Below are 21,476 nucleotides of genomic sequence, written 5' to 3'. Positions count from 1 at the left end.
GTGCTTTCTGGTAAGCACACTCACACAGTGGTGCCTAGATGGTGAAGGGTTCAAGGTTTTACCATGTGAAGAGTTTTTTTCCTTGGAGATATATCTTTATTGATACATCCGCATATTGGGACTTATCACTTTGAACTTTTTTGTCTCACTCCATTGATGCACTTTAATTATATATTTTTTTATGCATATTTTTATATTTTTTTATGCATTTATTTATTTATACAGTTGACCATTTATACAGTTGTTGATTTGTTACTATGCACTTTACAAGATAATTTTAATATACCACTTATTTGCACGTTTAAAAGGTGAGCGCAGCTTAGTACACCTTGTGTGTATCATATATTCAGGGCACTGGAAAAGTCACCAGGTAAAATCCTGTGGCGAAATGAGATGATACAGTGTAATCCGTTAGGATCACAGCTTTCTATCATCTCATTTGGTGTATTTATATTTTTTTAATTGCCGCCGGCTCTCAGGGAAGGGAACCGGAAGACAGGTGCCGGTGTAACGTGAGAATTACCTACCCCGTGAGAAAAACCTACCCCTCGTCACTTCCGGCCAGGAACAGCTGAGCAGCGCAGCAGTGCGCATGCTCACAGCCCCGGATACCTAACGGAAGAGCTGAGGATCAGACTAGTGCGCATGCGCACTAGTCTGAAACGATCTCGGTGTCCGTTAAAAAAACCTACCGACGCGGCGGTGACATAAAATAGCTGTGCTGCACTATGAGTCATCTCCGCTCCTGTCCCGGTCACTTCCCTGATCTTGGCTAGTAAATATAAAAGCGGCTGGCGGCTCCGTGATTTTATCTTTTCATACAGCCGCCGCCGCTTTTATATTTAGTAGCCGAGAGCAGGGAAGTGACCGGGACAGGAGCGGAGATGACTCATAGTGCAGCACAGCTGTTTTAATGTAACTGCTCGCGTTACACACACTGCCGTGAACCGGAAGTGACGGGGGTAGGTTTTTCTCACGGGTAGGTAATTCTCACGGAACACCGGCATCCGCCGAACACAGAGTGGGAGGATGGCTGGAGATCGCAGGGGAAGGTGAGTGTGATTCTGGGGTAATCAGAGTGTGGCTCGAGGTTACCGCTTTTGGTACTTTATATTAACCCCGAGCCACACTCGGGAATACCGCTAGGGAGGTTATTAGAATTTATGATTTTGCGTTTCAATCTTTCATACCCGGGATGTCTACTAGACTCTTGTTTGGACAGATTTAAGTGAGTTATTCCTAAGAATTACAGGCCTAAAATATAAAACGGATTTCCATGCAAAGCAATGTACCGCTTTTAGCACACAAATTCTGACCTGATCAGACCGCCAGGGAGGTTAATGCTTTGCTGCCACATAACACAGGCAGGGACCTCTGTTGTTGTCACCATCCGGAAGCCATCGCTTGAGTGCTGCAGGAGATCGGTAACACTGAGATGCATCAATGGATGAAATAATGAAAAGATGGATTTCAGTTGTTTTATTGACACACTGCTTAAGAAAACAAAATGCCATCCAGTTAGGGTTTACATCTTCTTTAATTGTATTATCGCACATGACAAACGTGTTATCAGTCCCTTCGCCCTCTTTATACAGCTAGCTGATCATATCCGTTGATCTTGTCATTGCTCAAATTTTTTGTTTTACTCACAATGATGTTTTGTTCCTTTGTAGACAAGATGGCCTCAAGCTCTGGAGATGTCCTGCCAACCTACGAGCTGGGTGATACTCAGACATCGAAGTTGATAAGAAAATCCAAAGAGTCTCCATTTGTACCAATAGGTGAGTGGTTCTAAACGGGTTTTGAAAATTGCATTTCTCTTTCGTTCATTGATGTTGATGGACACAGCTCCTGATTCTTCTTAACCATTGGGTTATACACCCCCCCCCCCCTACAGGAGTAGGACACTAGGCAGGAAAAAGTCTGGCTACACCTATGGGCAGTCCCAGAGGGTATACTCCCTCTCTCTGCTATAGGAACTCCATTTTTTTCTGCCTAGTCAGGAGGAAGGACCTAGTTCCTTGCTGGGATCTCTGGTCCTGGCAATTTTTTTTTTCTTTTTCTCCTTTTTTTTTTTTCCTGTGAGATCTACAATCAACTGCCGGACTGGGCGACAGGCTGGATAATCTAGATCCAGTGGTCACCCCAGTCTGGCCAGTCTCAGTCCTGTGCTAGGTCGGCCGCGACATAGCCCCACCGGACAGGGGCTGGCCTGCGAGTTAAATGCCTCGTGAGGTCGCATACGACTAGGTCTCGGCCGAAGTCGCAGCATTCCTCCTGGCTGATGCCCCCCCCATTTCGATGGTGAGGAGTTCTCTGGAGCGGTACCCATCTGGTGCACCAGCCTAGCACATTATCCTCAGCAAGTTTATTGATCATAAAGGGGTAAAAATCAGCTACTCACAAACATGCGTGAAAGTCAAGCATTTCAATTCCATAAAGCAGCATCTTTACAGGAGTCCAATATCTCATAAAAGCGGAGGGCTGACGTGTTTCGAGGCCATGCCTCTTCCTCAGAGCAGCTATGACGCGTTAGTGAAGCTGTTCATATCATCACAACTACTTGGTGCAGGGCGAGACAAATTTGTTTTGAATCTACAGCTTTGGCTACAGTTCGGAGACATTTTTTTATTTTTTTTTAACTAACAAAGCTTTATTTAGCGTTATGAATGAGGTCTGGTGCTAGAATTGCTCTCATTGGGGCATGCATGGTGACATGTAATGTGTATCACAGTTGAACTTTGAAGGTGTAGGCACCCAGACGTGTGCATTTTATGTTTGTACATGTTTCTATGTGGGGGTGTTCATGTGCTTGGGTGTAACTCACATTTTTTATGATTAAAATTATTTTTTCTTTTTCCAATCGCAGAGGGGACAAAGTCCCCTATGTGATAACTTTTTTTTTTTTTATTTTTTTTTTTTTTGTGACAGATTCTCTTTAATGAGACATCCAGGGTCCAGGACCCTGCATGTCTCCCCTGTGCTCCACTGAATGTATGCAATGCATCCTGGCTATGCTGGCCATGGAAACTGTCAACGGGGACCCAGAAGGGACATCATACATGTCCCACATACATGTGACCCTGCATATAAAATATGGGCAGTTTTGGGACTATAAATGAGACGCCAGCAGGTATTGCTCCGCGTCTCCATTCCTGTATATGACAAAACTGAAGACAAAGGGGGACTAAAAAAGGTGTGTGGCAAACAGCCGGTCCTAAGCTTGATATACTCACCCACCAGTTTGCTAACAAACCAATAAACCTGTCTAACAATTTAGGTTAAAAACAGGGGTTTAGTTAACACACATTTGCAAACGCATGTATAAGCTGCAAGGCCTCTCCACGGCACCTTGTGTATCTTGCAGTCCTAACACTTCCTAACACTACTCAACCTGAGTGTCTCCACAATGGAAGCACATGAAGGCTAATGGATGGATGGGAAGCGGGTGGGCTTGGAGATGGCCCAATCCTCCCCCCTCCCCTCCCCCAACCTGCTCCCATCCATGACTGGTATTGAAAAAAACTAATGGCTGTGTAATAGCCATGGGGTGCAAACTAAAAAATGACCAGTTGGGACCCTGCATGTCTCCCCTGTGCTCCACTGAATGTATTGCAATGCATCCTAGCTATGCTGGCCAGGGAAACCTGTCAACGGGGACCCGGAAGGGACATCCTACATGTCCCTTCCGGGTCCTCGTTGACAGTTTCCCTGGCCAGCATAGCCAGAATGCATTGCAATACATTCAGTGGAGCACAGGAGAGACATGCAGGGTCTTTTAGACTCTGGATATCTCATTAAAGAGAATCTGTCACACAAAAAAAGTCAACACATAGGGGACTTTCTCCCCTATGTGATGGGGGGGGGGGAAGAATTTTAATTGTAAAAAAAAAAGATTTATGCCCAAGCACCCGCTATGCCTATCCCTGGCCTACAGATGGGCAAGCGGAGCCCGGACTACATAGCGGGGGGGGGGGGGATACGCAAAGGTATTTAGGCAGCAGTGCAGCAGCTCGAATGCTTCCACCCAGCAAGTAGACCCTGCTGCTTGCCTGAATGTTAAAAAATACTACCTGCCCAGCGTGATGGGAATTGTGCATCCCTGCGCCTGGTGCCAACAGTAAATGGGCTAACAACCCCCCCTTCTTTTTTAAATGCACACCAACATGGCACACATTGTTATGAACTGAAATAGGCCATAGGCCGGCCCACATGCACCGCATATATCGGGGGTGTCCAAACTATGGTCCTCCAGCTGTTCAGGAACTACAATTCCCATGACGCATTGTAAATCTCTGACATTCACAGACATGACTAGGCATGATGGGAATTGTTGTTCCTGAACAGCTGGAGGGCCATAGTTTGGACACCCCTGCGATATGGTGTGAATGAGCCCTAAAGTAAAACTTGTTAATGAGGGAAATAACAGGACTGTCATTGCTGACTGCATTCTAAAAATCCCATCTGCCTGGCTGTTTTCCTGATCTTTGGCTGCAATCATTTCCAAGTCGCTGACCTGAGCCAAGTATGCTGTGGAACGGGAACAGAAATCCTTATCTGCCTTAGGGTCCTTTCATACGGTGCGCCGTCCGACGAGGTCCGTTCTGCTCAGCGTGGGATCAATCCGCCGATCCCCGCTGAGCAGGCGGATAACAGCTCCATCTCCGCTCTGTGTGTGCAGACAGAGCTTTCAGACCCCCGCTCTCCTCTATGGGGAGATTGGATGAGAACGGATCGCCAGACGTATGGAAAATAGGGTTTCCATCCGTCGGGATTTCACGGATCGGAGAGCAGCGGGTGTCAGTGGAGATGTCTTCGCTGACGTCCGCTGCCCCATAGGGGTGCATGGAGCATCCAATCCGGTCCGCCTGAAAAACTGACAGGGACCGGATCGGATCGCCCGTGTGAAAGGACCCTTCATTTTTCATTCACTGACTCAGCAAGCGTATGCAGAAGGTCAGACGGGCAGATAGCATTTAAGAAGCGGTCAGTAATGGCAGCTTTTTTTTATTTTTATTTTATGGGAATATGGAATAGTTTAACAAGGACCTCTCAGTTAGTATTTTTTGTTGGCCCATTTCCTCTGTAATTGAATCTCAAGGGAAAAACTTGATGAAATCTAATAAATGTAGAAGCAGACTCTATAAAACCTCTTCTGCTGGCTGCGTAGGGAAATGTTAGCATTTGTCAGGATTTTATTGGCACACTTGCTTACTTTCCACTGCCGCTGGCACAGGAAGCGTCTGGAAATATCCCATAGGGTTGGATCGGAACGCAGAGGGCACTTTTTGCTTGTGCTGCTCTGATTTATTCTGTGCTGACATTGGCAGGCTGTGTGCGTTGCTTTGGTTACATGAACAGTTATACTATAACGGATGCATGTTTTGTTTTTTGTTAGGTATTGCTGGATTTGCTGCAGTCGTAGCCTTTGGACTGTATAAGCTGAGAAACAGAGGGGACACCAAAATGTCCGTCCACCTTATACACATGCGTGTAGGAGCTCAGGGGTTCGTTGTCGGTGCAATGACTTGTGGTGAGTAACGGACTTTTAGAACATTCTAATGACCGGCTTCTGTCGGTGAGGGCCACACATTGATCCCTGCTGAAAGAGCCAAATTTCTATCGTTCTATGGCCAGCTTGAAGCGGAATAAAAGCCATACTTTTTTAGAAAAAAAAAAAAGGGCCCTTTTATTTTGAAAGCGACATAACAGGAGATTTACAAAAACTGGAGCACTCAGAATCTGGTGCAGCTGTGCAAGGTAGCCAATCGGCTTCTAACTTCAGTTTGTTCTATTAGGCTTTGGCAATAAAACCTGGAAACTGATTGGCTACAATGCAGAGCTGCACCAAATTTTGCACTCTGCAGTTTTAGTTCATAACCCCCATAGTGTCTCTTCTAAAATAAAAGAAACCTGCCTTCTCAGTCTTCATAGGAATGAACCTAAGCCTGTGTGCTGGGATGATTGCACTCCTGTGCATGCGCAAGAGTGACATCATCCTGTACCGGCCAATGAGCATGACCACAGCCTGGCAGCTGGAAGAAGTTCGGTCAGAGATGCTGACGAGGGACTTTGGACCTTTTGAAGAGAAGTATCACCAAGTTTTGCTGCTCCTCCTCCTTAAAAGTTTTGCTGCTCCTCCTCAAGTTTTGCTGCTCCTCCTTAAGGTGGTTAAGCCACTATAGTATATTCACGCCCTCCCCTCTGTTAAATAACGATGTGTTCCAGTGTTTGTGCTGTTTAAAAAAGTTGCCGGTTTCTACCTTATATCAGAGCATTTACTGGCGCTCATGTGACTGCCCTCCCATTTCCCTTTTTCTCTCCTTTCTTCTCTCTCCCCTCTCCTCCCCCCGTCTGGCAGGGGTTGAGAACTCCTGCTGACAGCCAGGGAGGAGGGGAGAGAGACGAATGGTCACATGAGCGCCGGGAGACGCTCTGATATAAGCTAGAAATTGGCAACTCTTTTATATAGTACGGACACTGGAACACTTCTCGTTCTTTAACAGAGAGGATGGCCTGAATTTACTATAGGTAATATTGCAGCAGGAGGGGAGCAGAACAGCAGTGTCACAAGCTGACCGGCAGGGAGGGGAGAGAGGACAGAGGAGAGTTGCAAATGGCGGAGGCACATAACCTGACCACGGTGTCGGTGCTCAGCAGCCATGATAAACTGTGGTCAGTTTACAGGGGGGGAGGCAGGATCAGACAGATATTTTAGGTTACACAGTGGGCCAAATTACACAGCACAAGCACTGTAATTTTATTCATGCTTTAAGGTAACAGGATCCATTTTTTTTTTTTGGTAACAAACACTAAGACCCCTTTCACACAGGCGGACCGTTCAGATCCGCCAAAAAAAAATGGACAGGTGGATCTGGACGGTCCCCCCATGCATCCCTAAGGGGCAGCGGATGTCAGCGGAGACATGTCCGCTGACATCCGATCCCTCAAATCTGGACGGATGGAAACCCTATTTTCCATCTGTCCAGCGGATGGGATCGGATGAGAACGGTCCGACGGTCCGTTCCCATCCGAATCCCCTATAGAGATGGATGGGGAACTGACAGCTGTCATTCTCCTGCTCAGCGGGGGATCAGCGGATCAATCCCCCGCTGAGATTAACAAGGTCCGTCCAATGGACGGGCTGTGTGAAAGAGCCCTAAGTTTTAGCTCCTCTTTAAGGTGATTGTAAAGTCTTTTTTTTCTTATTTTAATAGAAAAAAAAACTTATTATACTTCTCTCGTTAGTGCAGTTGGTTTTGCACGAGGCAGCCCAGATCCTCCTCTTCTCGGGTCCCTCTTCGGTGCTCCTGGCCCTTCCCTCCTGTTTGTCCCCACATCAAGCAGCTTGCTATGGTGGCACCTGAGCTGAGCTGCAGCTCCTTGTGTCTATTCAGACACTGAGCTGCCGTTCGACCCTCGCCCACTCTCACCTGATTGGCTAACTACATTTTGACAGCAGTGGGAGCCAATGGTACCGCTGCTGTGTCTCAGGCAATCAGAAGAGCGGGTCCTGGACGTCTGAGGCACACGTGGACATTGCTGGATAGATAGGGGGGCTCAGGTAAGTATTAGGGGGGCTGCTGCACACAGAAGGCTTTTTATCTTAATGCCTAGAATGCATCAAGATTAAAAAAAACCTGGCTTTACAACCCCTTTAAGTTTAGCTCCTCTAAGTTTTGTGGCTCTTGGGGTTCTGCAGAGTAAAAGAATACATGCGAAACTTGGCTGTGCTTGCTATACACCCCTAGTGGTAGTTTAAAACTAAATTACTTAATTCATGCCTTAACCACTTCAATACTGGACAATTTCACCCTCTTCCTGCCCAGACCAATTTTCAGCTTTCAGCGCTGTCACACTTTGAATGACACTTACTGGGTCACGCAAAACTGTACTAATCACAGCTGATCACATGTAAACAAATGCTGGTTATTGACATTTTCTTTGCTCAGCTGTCGCTGTGTGAGGAAAGGAAAGCCAATAACCGGCAATCCTGTGACTACACACATTTTCATAATCAGTGCTAGGGATCGACCAATTATCGGCAAAGCCAATATATCGAGGGACGATATGCACTTTCCCTGATATATCGAAATCGGCCCTGGAGGTTACCGATGTTTCGGGAAAGTGCTTGTACCGGAGTGATGGCTGCAGCTAGAGGCATCACCCCAGTACCGGCATCCATAGCCGACGGTTGGCTGGCTTGTAAGGACAACCGATGCAGCTGAGAAGCCGCTCGGCTGTCATTACAAGGGGGGGGGGAGGGGACACCCACCACCCAAACCCGCTGCCGCCTTCCGCGGCTCGCCCGGGTCTCCCGTCCCACCGGGAGACCCGGGCAACCATCCTGCACGGCCGCCGAAGACCCGCTCAAAGCTGCATTCGGCTCTGATCGGGTCTCCATACAAAAACCCGGAAGTGATGTCACGAGTGACATCCCTTCCGGGTACTGTCTGGCGCCAGATTAAAAAAGAGAGCATTCAAAGCAGCCAAACTTGGCGTTTTGAAAGCTTTTAAGTGCAGAGGAGGGGTTTGGGGTCTTTTAGACCCCCAGATCACTCCACAAGAGTACCTGTCAAAAAAAAAAAAACAATTTTTACAAATATATCGGCCGATATCGATATGCATTGGCCAAATATCGGTATCGGCAACGAAAAACCGTTATCGGTCAATCGGCAATCAGTGCAGCCTCACCAGCGCACATCCGTAAAGAAAAATGACCTTTATTTTCAAAATTTTAAAACCGAAATGAAAACCTTTTTTTTTTTTTTTTTTTTTTTTTTTTTTTTTCCAACATTTTTGGCCTTTTTGTTAAGCAATACATAAAACCGGTGTTTTTTTAAATACCAGCAAAAGAAGGCTGGGTCTCAAAAAATGATACAAATTTCATATGGGTACAGCGTTGCATGACCGCGCAACAGTCATTCAAAGTGTGATTTTCTGCGCTGGAAATTGGCCTTGGCAGGAAGGGGGGGTGAAAGTGTTTGGTAGGCATGTGGTAATGGCCATGGTTTTGGAATGGGACGTCCAAACAAATTCACAAAGGTGGTGATAGTCGACTGTCCACAATTCTTTGGCAATATAGTGTATGTGTGTGTGTAAAGTGGTCATGGTAGAGCAGGGGTCTCCAATCTATGGCCCTCCACTTGTTCAGAAACTACAGTTCCCATCATGCCTAGTCATGTCTGTGAATGTCAGAGTTTTAAAATGCCTCATGTGATGTGTAGTTTCGCAACAGCTGGAGGGCCGTAGTTTGGAGATCCCTGTGGAAGAGCAATTAGATTGTTGGCTCCTCTGAGACAAGGAATGATGTGAATGTTTTGTACTCCTAAGTTGCTGTAACATTGTTTTATAGTATGAACTTTAGCAGAATCTTTTGTGATCATTGTCCCACTGCTTTTGTCTCTGCAGGTGTTCTGTACTCCATGTACAAGGAGTATCTGGCCAAGCCCAAGGAGTAGACAGCGAGCACCAAGCAATCCCCTCGGCACAGAGTGTTGATAATGGACCTCACATTGGGGTGGCATTGTATTTAGTTGCATACGACACATTTTCTGCAAGGATGACCCCGCAATACATTGCAGACAAATCCAGCAGCTTAGGAATTTAACATATTTTTTTTTTTTGCTTTTCTTTTTAAAAAAGGACACTTAAATCCACTTCTGTAAATGAGCGTGTTTAGAGTCTATTTATTTTTCTTATTTTATAAATTAAACACCTGAATTGGGGCAGTTTAACGTTTTTGGGGCTGTTATGGGGTTTTATTTCTCTATCCCTTGGGCTGCCGCATCTGAAAATAACCCATCGAGAGATGATTTTAGTTTAAATTTGCCCTTTTTATTTTCTTATGATATGGAAGGAAAAAAAAAAAAAAAAAAAGGTCTCAAAAGTTTCTCCCAAAGCCGATGCCACCTCACTAGGCACAATGTGCCCCTCCCTTTAACCTTGTGGAACCCTCGGAATTCGGTGAAACAGAAAAACAATTACAGACGTCTGCTCTGTAGGGCTATTGGATTTGTTTTGTTACATTCCTCTTCTGTGTATTTCTGTTTTTGTTGACAATAAATCGGACGTCTCAGTCTCTCCCACTGGTGTCTCTGTGAGAATTAATTTACCTGTAGAAGCTCTCTCTGCACAGCTGTGGTTCATTTAGAACAGTGATCTCCAAACTGTGGCTCTTTGCTTTCTTTTATCCGGCCCTTGGGGCACCATTCCCTCCCGCTGACGCCGACAAGGCACCATTCCCTCCCGCTGACGCCAAGGCACCATTCCCTCCCGCTGACGCCGCCAAGGCACCATTCCCTATACTAAAGTGCAGTGCTGAAAAAGTTGACATTTTATACATGTATAATTTTTCCCCAGTCGTCTTCCAGGACAGCCCTTGAGAGATGGAGCTCCTCCTACTGGACCGGAAACGCATTGCCATCAGCTCTTTAAAAGGCGGTCCCTCAGGCACCTGGTCAGTTTTTTGTGTTTCCTCACTCCGGAGGAGACATGTTGCCAGGAGGAACCACCTCCAGAGGGCTGGATGAGCTCCATTTCTCAAGGCTGGCAAGGAAGACAACCACAGCAGCCTTGGGTCCCTCACCTTCCAGGAGGTTTTCAACAGGAGCAGCATGGCCTCGGGTTCCCTCCACAGGCGTTGGAGTTCCCCGTCCCCCCCTCTCTCCAGAGCCCGGCAAGGGAGAGGGCAGCGATGACCGCACACCAAGCGGTAAATGCAGCGGAGCCACTCGGTGGTCACTTCCGGCGGCGGTGACGTCATCGCTGTGCGCCGGAGATCACGGTTCCGGCCTCCTGGCGCAGAGAGAAGGGGGAGGGCCGGAGCCGGTGTAAAAGGACACAGCAGAGCCTGACAAGATGCCGACAGCAGTATGTGACCCCACGGACCAGTGCCTGACAAAGATGGAGGCTCCACACACCGCAGGGGAGACAAACACTGGCTCATCACAGGTAGGCTGGCACTTGCCAGTATCCTTTTCCTGTGGACTATAAGAAGCATAGTGGGTTGGTTGGAGAGGGGTGAAGCACTGAAGAGTCCTTAAAGGACTTTTCAGTGAAGGGAGGCACAGAAAAGTTTTTTTATTTTTTTTTGCCTATGTACCCCTTTCTTAGAAGGAACCCTCTAAAGTAACTTCAAAACTGAAAAGAAAAAGTGCCCCTCCTGCGCCACCAGGCTTTCCTCCAATTATTCAAAAACCCTATGCCCAGCATGCATCTCGGCTGTATTAAAAGCCGAAGAGGATTCACCTTTTTCAAAATTTCTCTCATTTAAGGATGAAGTACAGTCTACTTTTTCATCCTTCAGGAAGCTAATTGCGGAGGTGCAGATACCCACCTCTACTCCACCAGGCCCTTCCTCTCCACCTATTCCTGTAGCTTCAGGGTCAGGGGAACAAATGATAAGCAGGGAAGACCCCTGTAGGGTTACGGACCCAGACTCCTCCCAGTCAGGTTCTGGTCAAGAAGGACAGGGAGAGGCCGTTAGACCCACCAGATACAGGCTCTCCATAGAGGAAGTGGATGACCTACTTGGGGCCATTTTATGATACTCTGGAAATAAAGGAAGAGGAGGCCCCCTTGTCTAGACACGATAAGATGTACCAAGGGCTGAACAAAAAGAGAGCTAGGGTATTCCCAGTACATAAAATCATGTCAGATTTAGTACTGAAAGAATGGTCCGAACCTGAAAGGAGACCATTCTTCTCAGGTTCTTTAAAGAGAAGATTCCCCTTTGACGAGGAATCAGTGTGGAACCAGTCACCAAAGTTAGATGCCCCTCTGGCTAAAGTTTCCAAGCATTCGGACTTAGCCTTTGAGGATATGGGACACCTAGGGGATCCCATGGCTAAAAGAAGCGATGTCATCTTGAAACGCTCATGGGACACTGCTATAGCCAATTTAAGACCAGCGTTAGCCACAACTTTTGCGTAGCAAGAAATTTTGAATTCTAGCTAAAAGCTACAGGAACACCTGACGGCAGGTACCCCTAGGGAAGAGCTGCTAAAATCCTTCCCTATGCTCTTTAAAGCAGTAGGCTTTATTTTGGATGCTTCAGCAGAAGCAGTAAAACTGTCAGCCAGATCAGCGGCACTTTCTGTCTCAGCCAGAAGAGCACTATGGCTCAAGACCTGGTCTGGAGACACAGCCTCAAAGCTACGATTATGCAGCGTCCCTTTTTCTGGGAAATTCCTTTTTGGTCCACAATTGGACGAAGCCCTGGAACGGACGGCAGATAGAAAGAAAACCTTCCCGTTCATGAAAAGGTCCTTTCAAAGAAAGACTTTTCGTCCATCTAGGGGACAAGCCAGGGAGGACCGAGGTCAACCGGATAAGGGAAGACCAAAAAGCACTTGGCAGGGCAAATGTGCTCTTTAACCCCCCTGGCCAAAATCCCAAGACCCAGTGACGCTGGATGCCAGGGGGGAGGGAGGTTGGAGAGATTCCTCCCCCAATGGCAAAAATGACCTCCAACAAATTCGTCAGGGGAGTCATCGAGAAGGGTTACACCTTGGAATTCAGCAAGAAACCCCCCTCAAGAATGACGAATACCAAGCTACCCAGAGACCCGGCGAAAGCACATGTCCTGCCACTACTTATAAGGGAAATGGTAGACCAGAGGGTCCTAATTCCTGTACCAAAGCAAGAGGAGGGAAAGGGTTTCTATTCGCATGTGTTCCTAGTGCAGAAACCCTCAGGAAGATTCCGGTTGATATTGAACCTAAAGCCTCTAAACACCGCCATAAGGTACAAAATATTCCGCATGGAGTCAATTTACTCTGTAAGGAATTTGCTCCAAAAGGATTGTTTTATGGCAACTATGGATCTAAAAGATGCCTATCTCCACATCCCCATAAGGGAGGGATCCCAGAAACATCTACGCATAGCAATAGAAATCGGGGGAAAAAATCCACCATTTCCAAAGCAGAGCTCTTCCGTTCGGACTCTCTTCATCCCCAAGGATTTTTTCAAAGATCCTAGCAGAGGCTTTGGCTCCCCTAAGACTCAGGGCCATAACTATTGTTCATGGCTCCCACCAAGAAGAAACTGATCAAGGATCTAGCAGTGGCTCAAGAATGGCTTACCCATCTAGGTTGGATAATCAATATCGAAAAATCAAACCTCATACCCTCACAGGGGGATGGTGTTCCTGGGATATATCATCCGCTCCAGAGAACAAGTGATGATACTCCCAGAGGAGAAGATCAGGCGTATAACCAAAGGACAGCAGAAATGCAGACCAATCTTCCAAAATCAATAAGAGAGATTATGTCGGTACTTGGACTCATGACAGCTTCCATTCCAGCAGTCAGGTGGGCCAGATTCCATCAGAGACCACTTCAATCTTTTCTCCTACAGAACCTCGGGAACAGAGACCTAGAAGACAAGGTCCTTCTTCCAGCAGGAGTAAAACAAGAACTAGGGTGGTGGAGAAACCAGAACAACCTAAACAAGGGACTGTCATAGACAGTTCAAATTTCATGCATCTTAACAACGGATGCCAGCAACTGGGGATGGGGAGCCAGTGGACACAGGGAGTCTGGTCTTGTTCAGAGAGACACAATTCGTCCAATTTCAAGGAATTTAAGGCCATAGCGAGGGGAATCGAAGCCTTCCAGGAACAACTCAAAGGCCAGCACGTACAAGTAAGGTCAGACAACATAACTTCCGTAGCATACCTAAACAAACGGGGAGGGACCAGGAGTCCCACCTTGATGAAGGTAGCACAGTAAATCTTTCACTGGGCAGAACAGAATTTGGAGTCCCTCTCAGCTGTACACATCAAGGGTACTCAGAATGATCTTGCGGACTTTTTGAGCAGACAACTGATCTCACAGGAGGAGTGGTCCTTAGACCCCGAAGTCTTCTCACAGATAACATCCAGATGGGGTTATCCAGAGATCGATTTATTTGCCAACAGAGCGAACACCAAACTACCAGATTTTTGCTCGCTCAATCCTCGAGATCAGCCGATGGTAGTAGATGCATTTCGAACAGCATGGACTTTCAGGCTATGCTACGCCTCCCCCCCCCCCCCCTCTTTTTCTAATCCCAAAAATCTTAGCAAAGTTCAGGACCGAGCACACTGCCTTAATCCTGATTGCACCATTTTGGCTGAAGAGGGCTTGGTTCTCATTGCTACTATCCCTGACGGATCAACAACCGGACCCTGCTATCGCAGGGACCAGTACTTCATCCCAAGCCAGCCATGCTAAATTTGGCAGCTTGGTATCTGAATCAGAAATCTTAAGATCTAAAGGACTCTCTGACCAGGTAATCAAGACCTTGCTACAGAGCAGAAAGCCGGTCACAAAAGCTATCTACCAGAAGGTCTGGAGGAGGTTCAACTTGTGGCTAGCACAATCTAAATAAGAAGAGTCAGATTCACCTACAATTTTAGAATTTCTAAGGAGGGTATTGGCAAGGGCCTGTCCTTAAGTACTATTAAGGTACAGATTGCTGCACTATCAGTTTATTTACAGTTTTCCTTACAACAGGATCCCCTCATTAGCAGATTCTGCAAGGCAGTCTCTAGACTTAGACCAGTACCTTGTCGTAAGTTTCCGACTTGGAACTTGTCTACCGTATTAAAGGTGCTTATTAAGGAACCCTTTGAGCCATTATCAGAGGCCTCCTTAAGATTGATTACCCTAAAGACCGTTTTTCTTGTCGCTATAACTTCTGCTCGCAGAGTTAGCGAACTGCAAGCCCTTTCCGTTAGAGAACTCTTCCTACCGATTCTTGAGGATAGGGTCATTCTCAGGACCGACCAGACGGTTATACCCAAGGTCGCCTCTACTTTTCACAGAAGCCAGGACCTACTACCCTCCTGCAATAGACCATCCAATGAAAAGGAAGAACAACTACACCATTTGGATGTCAGAAGGTGCCTTATAGCCTACCTAGAAGCAACAAGATGCTTCAGAACATCAGAGACCCTGTTTATCCTGTTCTCAGGAAAGCGCAAAGGGAAGCAGGCTTTGAAAGGGACCACAGCCAGATGGATTAAGATGGCTATTTCAGAGGGATACAAAATATTGCACTTGGATCCACCAGAGGGCCTCAAAGTGCACTCCACAAGGGCATGAGCCACATCTTGGGCAGAAAGAGCCGGTGCTACCCCTGAACAGATTTGCAAGGCTGCAATGTGGTCAAGCATCTCAACATTCATCCGACATTACCGTCTGGATATTTTGGGTAGCCAGGATCAGGTGTTTGCAAGGAAGGCCCTCCAAGCAGTGGTCCCCCCCCTAAAAGGAACTGGGTGAGTACTTGTTAATCTTCTCAAGGGCTGTCCTGGAAGACGACTGGGGAAAAATCAGTGTTAGATCTTACCGGTAACTCTGTTTCCAGGAGTCTTCCAGGACAGCAGGTTCCCACCCTTTTTTTTCCTACATTAAATAAAATAAATTGATGTACTGTTCCGTACTATGTTTTTTTTTTTTTAACTATTTTTCACCTCTGTCCTTCGGTTCTTGGATAAAACTGACCAGGTGCCTGAGGGGACCGCCTTTTAAAGAGCTGATGGCAATGTGTTTCCGGTCCAGTAGGAGGAGCTCCATCTCTCAAGGGCTGTCCTGGAAGACTCCTGGAAACAGAGTTACCGGTAAGATCTAACTGATTTTTTTTTTTTAAATTTCTGTTTATTAAAGGTTTTCAATAAAAGACAACATATAACACACCACAGTGCCACACAGGGCAAACACATAAAAAAAAAAAAAAAAACAAGTGACCAGTCAACCACCCAACCCCCACCCCAGGCTCCACTCAGTGGTCTCCTTATGCAGAAACAAAGCCCCCTAAGGAGGAAGGACAACCCCTTGAGGTCAGTTCAACACAGCCTCAAAAGGCCCCAGAGCATAGAAACATCACATAACAAGCAAGCAGCAATGAGCAGCAGCAGTCCTCAATTATAAAAGGAGAAGCAATTAAAAAGGTGGACAAGGAGGAATGGACAACATCAGTGCATCAAACAGGTGACACAGGCATTCAATGATTCATCCCCCAGCCCTCTCATGTTATAAGTACAATAAGCCCCCTAAGATTGTCCAGCAGAGGTCGAGGCCAGGTAGTCAATCCACAGCTTCCATACCTTATCAAACTTGCGAGGGCACCCCCTGCTGAGATATGTGGCCCTTCAGAGCGGAGTCACCTTATTCACCAGACTTTTCCAGAAGAGGACGGTGGGGGCCAAAGGGCTCTTCCAGTGTAGGAGCAAGGCCTTACGGGCATAAAAGAGGAGCAAGCTGACTAGCGTACGAATCAACCAATCCCAAAAGGCATACCTCAACAGAATTAGGAACCGGGATTTTAACCACCTCTGTAATGCAGGCCAGCACAGCAGTCCTGTAATCCTGGATCACCGGGCAACGCCAGAAAATATGGTCAAAATCCGCCGGAGAGTGGGAACAACGCCAGCACTCCGCAGAGGATGTTGGATAGATATGGGCCAGCCTTGCTGGCGTATAATATATCCTATGCAGGAAATTAAAATGTATCAGGCGGTCCCTAGCAGAGACCAGGTAAGTGAAGGGAGCACACCACATATCGTCACCATCCAAATCCGGTACCTCCTCCACCCATCGGGCCCTACACCTACGCACCGCCAAAGGAGTAGTGACAAACAGTTCTTTATATAATGCAGAGAGGGGCTTCCGCAATTCCTCAACTTGCACAACAGTCTCCAACGTGGAGGTTTTAACCTCCACCCGGGAAATACCAAATTGCGCCAGAAAAGCATGATGGAGCTGAAGATAGCGGAATAGTTATTGATTCGGCAGATCAAATCGTGCCTTCAGGGCATCAAATGGACAAAGTTCTCCACCGGAGATAACATTCTCCAGCGTCTTGATCCCCCTAGACCAGTGGTCCTCAACCCTGGCCTACAGGACCCACTAACAGGCCAGATTTGCAAGATAACTGAAATACATCCCAGGTGATATAATTTGCTGCTCAGTGATTGATTGCAGTATTCTAGTCTGCATCTCCCCAAGGTAATACCTAAAATCTGGCCTGTTAGTGGGCCCTGTAGGCCAGGGTTGAGGACCACTGCCCTAGATGCCCAGAGAGCAGGATTTGGAATCGAGGTAAAATGAGGAAACGTAGGATTCTGCCACAGTGGGGAGGCTGGAGATGCTCCGGGCTCCGTCAGTGCCCGCATGTGATCCTATGCCTTGATGGTGGAGCGCATCGTACCCGTCAGAGGAAAGTCAGCCCCCGAACCGTGATGCAGAAGAAGGCGTAGGCTCTCATAGGAACCCAAAACAGCCGCCTCCAGCACCGTGGCAGAATCCCCATCATCCCCACGAAGCCACCTCCTCTCAAACACTCCCTGCCCAGCCAGTAAATATTTAAAAAGATCAGGTAATGCAAGTCCCCCCCTGACCCCAGGGCTCCTGGAGCACCTGCAGGCCAATCCGAGGAGGGGAGTTACCCCAGACAAAGGACACAATCAGGCCATGGACTCGACAAAAAAACGAGCGGGGGACCCATACCGGGGAGTTCCTAAGAAAGTACAGAAAGACAGGGAGGAGTTTCATCTTTACCAAATTGATGCGTCCCAAAACCGATAACGACAAGTCCCTCCACACCTCTGCCCTGCGTTTAAAGACATCTAACAGAGGTAGCAAATTAAGAGGAAGATAATCCGCCAGCCTAGCCGACACCCTGACCCCCAAATAGGTGAATTCAGTAACCCATTTCAGTGGCAACGTCAGTGGTGTATTTGGGATTTGTGCTGCCCTAGGCAAGACTAAAATTGGGCACCCCCCCCCCCATGTAAATTTGCCCCACTCCTTTTTTAACGGATGTGACTCCCTCCAAAATATAAGGACTACAAGTCCCAGCATGAACCCCTGAGATCTCACGAGAGGGGGGGTGAGAGGGGTGGAAGAAAGAGAGGGGGTGGATGAGGGAGAGAGAGAGGGGGGGGTGGGTTAGGGAGGGGGAGAGAGAGGGGGAATAAGAGAGAGGGGGGTGGGTGAGGGAGGGAGAGAGAGAGAGAGGGGGGGGTGAGGGAGGGAGGGAGGGGGAATAAGAGAGAGAGTTTGGAGCAAAGAGAGAGAGGGGGTGATGAGAGAGATAGAGGGGGGATGAGAGAAAGAGAGAGAGGGAGGATGAGAGAGAGAGGGGGCGAGGGGGGGTGAGAGAGAGAGAGGGGGTATGATAGAGAGAGAGGGGGCATCAGAGAGAGAGAGAGAGGGGGGATGAGATGTGGGATGAGAGAGAAGGGGGATGAGAGGGAGAGCGAGAGAGAGGGGGATGATAGAGAAAGAGAGGGGGTGAGAGAGAGAGGAGCGGTGAGAGAGAGAGGAGGGGTGAGAGAGAGAGAGAGAGAGGGGGTGAGTGAGAGAGAGGGGGGTGAGAGAGGTGGCTCTAGCAACTAGTGGCCAATAGAGTCTCCGGTGAAGAGGGGGTGGATTTTTTGCTGCCCCCCTGCAAAGTGCCGCCCTAGGCCTGGGCCTTGTTGGCCTAGGCCAAAATACAGCACTGGGCAACGTACCATCGGCCGCAGTAAGAGCACCCGGATCTATTGGCAGCATGGTAGATTTATCCCAAGTAACCTGAGGCCTGAGAACTTGGCAAAGGTGTCTAAAATATTGAAAACCGCACGCAGGGAGCTATTAGGGTCCCTCAAAAATAGCAGCATGTCGTCCGCATAGAGCGCAAGACATTCCTTAATCGAGCCAACCTCCAACACACCAACCTCCGGGGACACACGCAGCGCTATGGCCAAGGGTTCTATCATCAGGGAGAACAGGAAGGGCGAAAGAAGACAACCCTGCCTGGTCCCCCGACCCACTGCAAAAAAGGGGGACAGACGACCCAATTTTCAATGCCATGCGAGGGTTAGAATTTCAAGAGAGAAATCCACTTACAAAACTTAGGACCAAACCCGATGTGCCGCAACACCCGCCCCATATACACCCAGTCCACTGTATCAAAGGCTTTGCCTATATCCAGCGACACCACCACTCTAGTGCCCATAGAGGCATGCGACACCTGCAGATGGGTAAACAGGCGGCACAGGTTGGTGTCCGTGGACTTGCCTGGCAAAAAGCCCATTTGATCTATGTCCACTAAAGAGGGCAAGACCCATCATCCGGGCCCGGTGATTTATTAGGAGGGAAGGAAAGAATGGCTCTCTATCTCCTGCAAGGTGATATCATTATCCAACCAGGCACTATCATCGTCCTCTAGAACCGGTATCGGCAGAGCAGACAGGAGGTCCCCCAGGTCATAAGCAGGCAAGGGTGAGTACGTGTCAGTATAGTAGTCCACGAAGACCCCAGTAATCTCCCCAGGGTCCCTAACCAGTTCCCCAGTGCTGGACCTGATGCAGGGTATACTCACTGAAGTCCTTTGAACCGCCACCAGATAAGCCAGCAACCTGCCATTCTTGTCCCCCTTCTCAAAAAGTGACTCCGCTCTATGTCTCAAAGTGGCATGGGCAAAGTCCGTATCCAGCAGAGCCAAGTGTCTCCTGGCTTCCTCCAGGGCTGCATAAGTAGCAAGCCCCCGGCTTAGCTGAGTACTTAGCCTCCAGCCTACGGACCTTTAACAGGACAGCCTCTCTATCAGCATTAGCGTCCTTACGAGATGCCTTAATCACAGAAATATAGTGACCCCGCATGACAGCCTTAAAAGCATCCCATAACACTATCTCAGCGGTGGAAGAGGCATTCTTCTCCCAGTATGCAGGCATATGGGGTTCCACCAGTTGCACCACCCACTCCACCTGCAGCCATCCGGGCGACAGGCGACATGCACCCCTCCCACCCCCAGCTGCCATCCGCAACTTTAGCAGTAGTGGGTTATGATCAGATAACCCGTCCGCCAAATAGGGGGCATCATGTACAAACGAGAGACAATGTACATTGGCAAAGGCCAAATCAATCCTGGATGCCGTTCTGTGAACCACGGACCAGCAGGAATAACCCTGCACCCCAGGATTTTTCCAGCGCCACAGCTCAGTAAGCTGAGCCACGGAAGCCCAGGACAGCAAGTCAGAGGCTGACGCCCTCCTTGGGTTAGAGGTGGCCAGTCTGCCATCCAGGATAGCATTAAAATCTCCCGCCAGCAGAAGGGGAAGGTGCATGTAAGGAGCCAAGGTCACCAGGAGGTCCACGGGGAGCTGAGAGTGAAATGGCGGAAGCAGGTAAACACTGACTAGTACCATTGTTTGCTGATGCAAATCCAAAAGAACAACAACATATCGTCCTCCAGGATCCGTAATCACTTTCTGAACCAAGCAAAATAGAAACCCCACGTGGAGTACGTGGCGTTGAAGATCCGTTGGATCCAAGGCTGCTTTAGAGAGAGCACCCTGCCCCCATCCAAATGTGTCTCCTGGAGGAGGATAATATGAGGCTGAACAGTTTTGATATAGTTAAACACCACCGCTCGCTTCACCTTATCATTAAGACCCTGTACATTCCAGGACATAATCTTAATAAACCCAGCCATGGTGCGGTAATGAGGCAAACAGAGCGAGTGAGCCGGAAGACCAGGAACAGCCCAAAGGACCATCCCTGGCTCCCAGCCCCACCCACACAACCTGCAAAAAATACATGTATGCAATATAGAAAATGAATGTAGAGAGCAAAAAACAGTCATGTAATAAAAGAAATGACCACTAGATGGAGCCCAGAGCCTAGAAAAAAACATCCCTGCTGTAATACCCAAAACCTGAGAACAAAAAAAAAAACAAAAATGGGTATTCAGCCTAATCCCAGAACCCAAAACTGTATTTAACCACTTTACCACCGGAGGATTTTGGTGTCTTACGTCCAGGCCACTTTTTGCGATTCGGCACTGTGCGACTTTAACTGACAATTGCGCGGTCGTGCGACGCCGTACCCAAACTAAATTTACGTCCTTTTTTTCCCACAAACAGAGCTTTCTTTTGGTGGTATTTGATCACCTGTGCGATTTTTAATTTTTGCGCTATAAACAAAAATAGAGCGTACATTTTGAAAAAATAACAATATTTTTCACATTTTTTTATATGAAATTCCCCCCCAAAAAAATGTAAAAATCTAATTTTTTTAAAATTTTTGGCCAATTTGTTTTCTGCTACCTATGTTTGGTAAAAAAAATCACAATAAGCGTATTTTGATTGGTTTGTGCAAAAGTTATTGCGTTTACTAACTAAGGGAAAGATTTCTGTAATTTTTTTTTTTTTTTGAGTAATGGCGGCAATCTGCGTTTTTTTTTTTTTTTTTTTGCGGGACTGCGACATTGCGGCGGACAGATCGGACCCTTGACTGACATTTTTGACACTTTTGGGGGTACCAGTGACATTACTACAGTAATCAGTGCTATATATATGCACTGTTACTGTAAAAATGACACTGGCAGGGAAGGGGTTCATTTTATTGGAGAGGGAGGGGTTAATGTATGCCTGGTGCTTACTAACGTGTGTGGGGGGAGGTGACTGAGTGACACAGGGACAGATCGCAGGTTGAGCTATGCTG

General features: G+C 47.6%; 1 protein-coding gene across 1 annotated transcript; it reads left to right on the top strand.

The window, feature by feature from the left end:
* Positions 1 to 1,677: 1,677 nt before the first annotated feature.
* HIGD1A (HIG1 hypoxia inducible domain family member 1A) lies at positions 1,678 to 10,088 on the top strand. Its single transcript, XM_082258497.1, has 3 exons — positions 1,678 to 1,781; positions 5,399 to 5,533; positions 9,412 to 10,088. Exons 1-3 carry the CDS (start codon positions 1,679 to 1,681, stop codon positions 9,459 to 9,461), a joined length of 288 nt encoding a protein of 95 aa, XP_082114623.1. The 5' UTR covers position 1,678; the 3' UTR covers positions 9,462 to 10,088.
* Positions 10,089 to 21,476: the final 11,388 nt, after the last annotated feature.

This window comes from Pelophylax lessonae (genome assembly GCF_965119305.1).
Source record: "Pelophylax lessonae genome assembly, chromosome: 5".
Classification (NCBI taxonomy): Eukaryota; Metazoa; Chordata; class Amphibia; order Anura; family Ranidae; genus Pelophylax; species Pelophylax lessonae.
The sequence above is the reverse complement of the archived record's forward strand: the minus strand, read 5'-3'. Positions and strand labels throughout refer to the sequence as shown.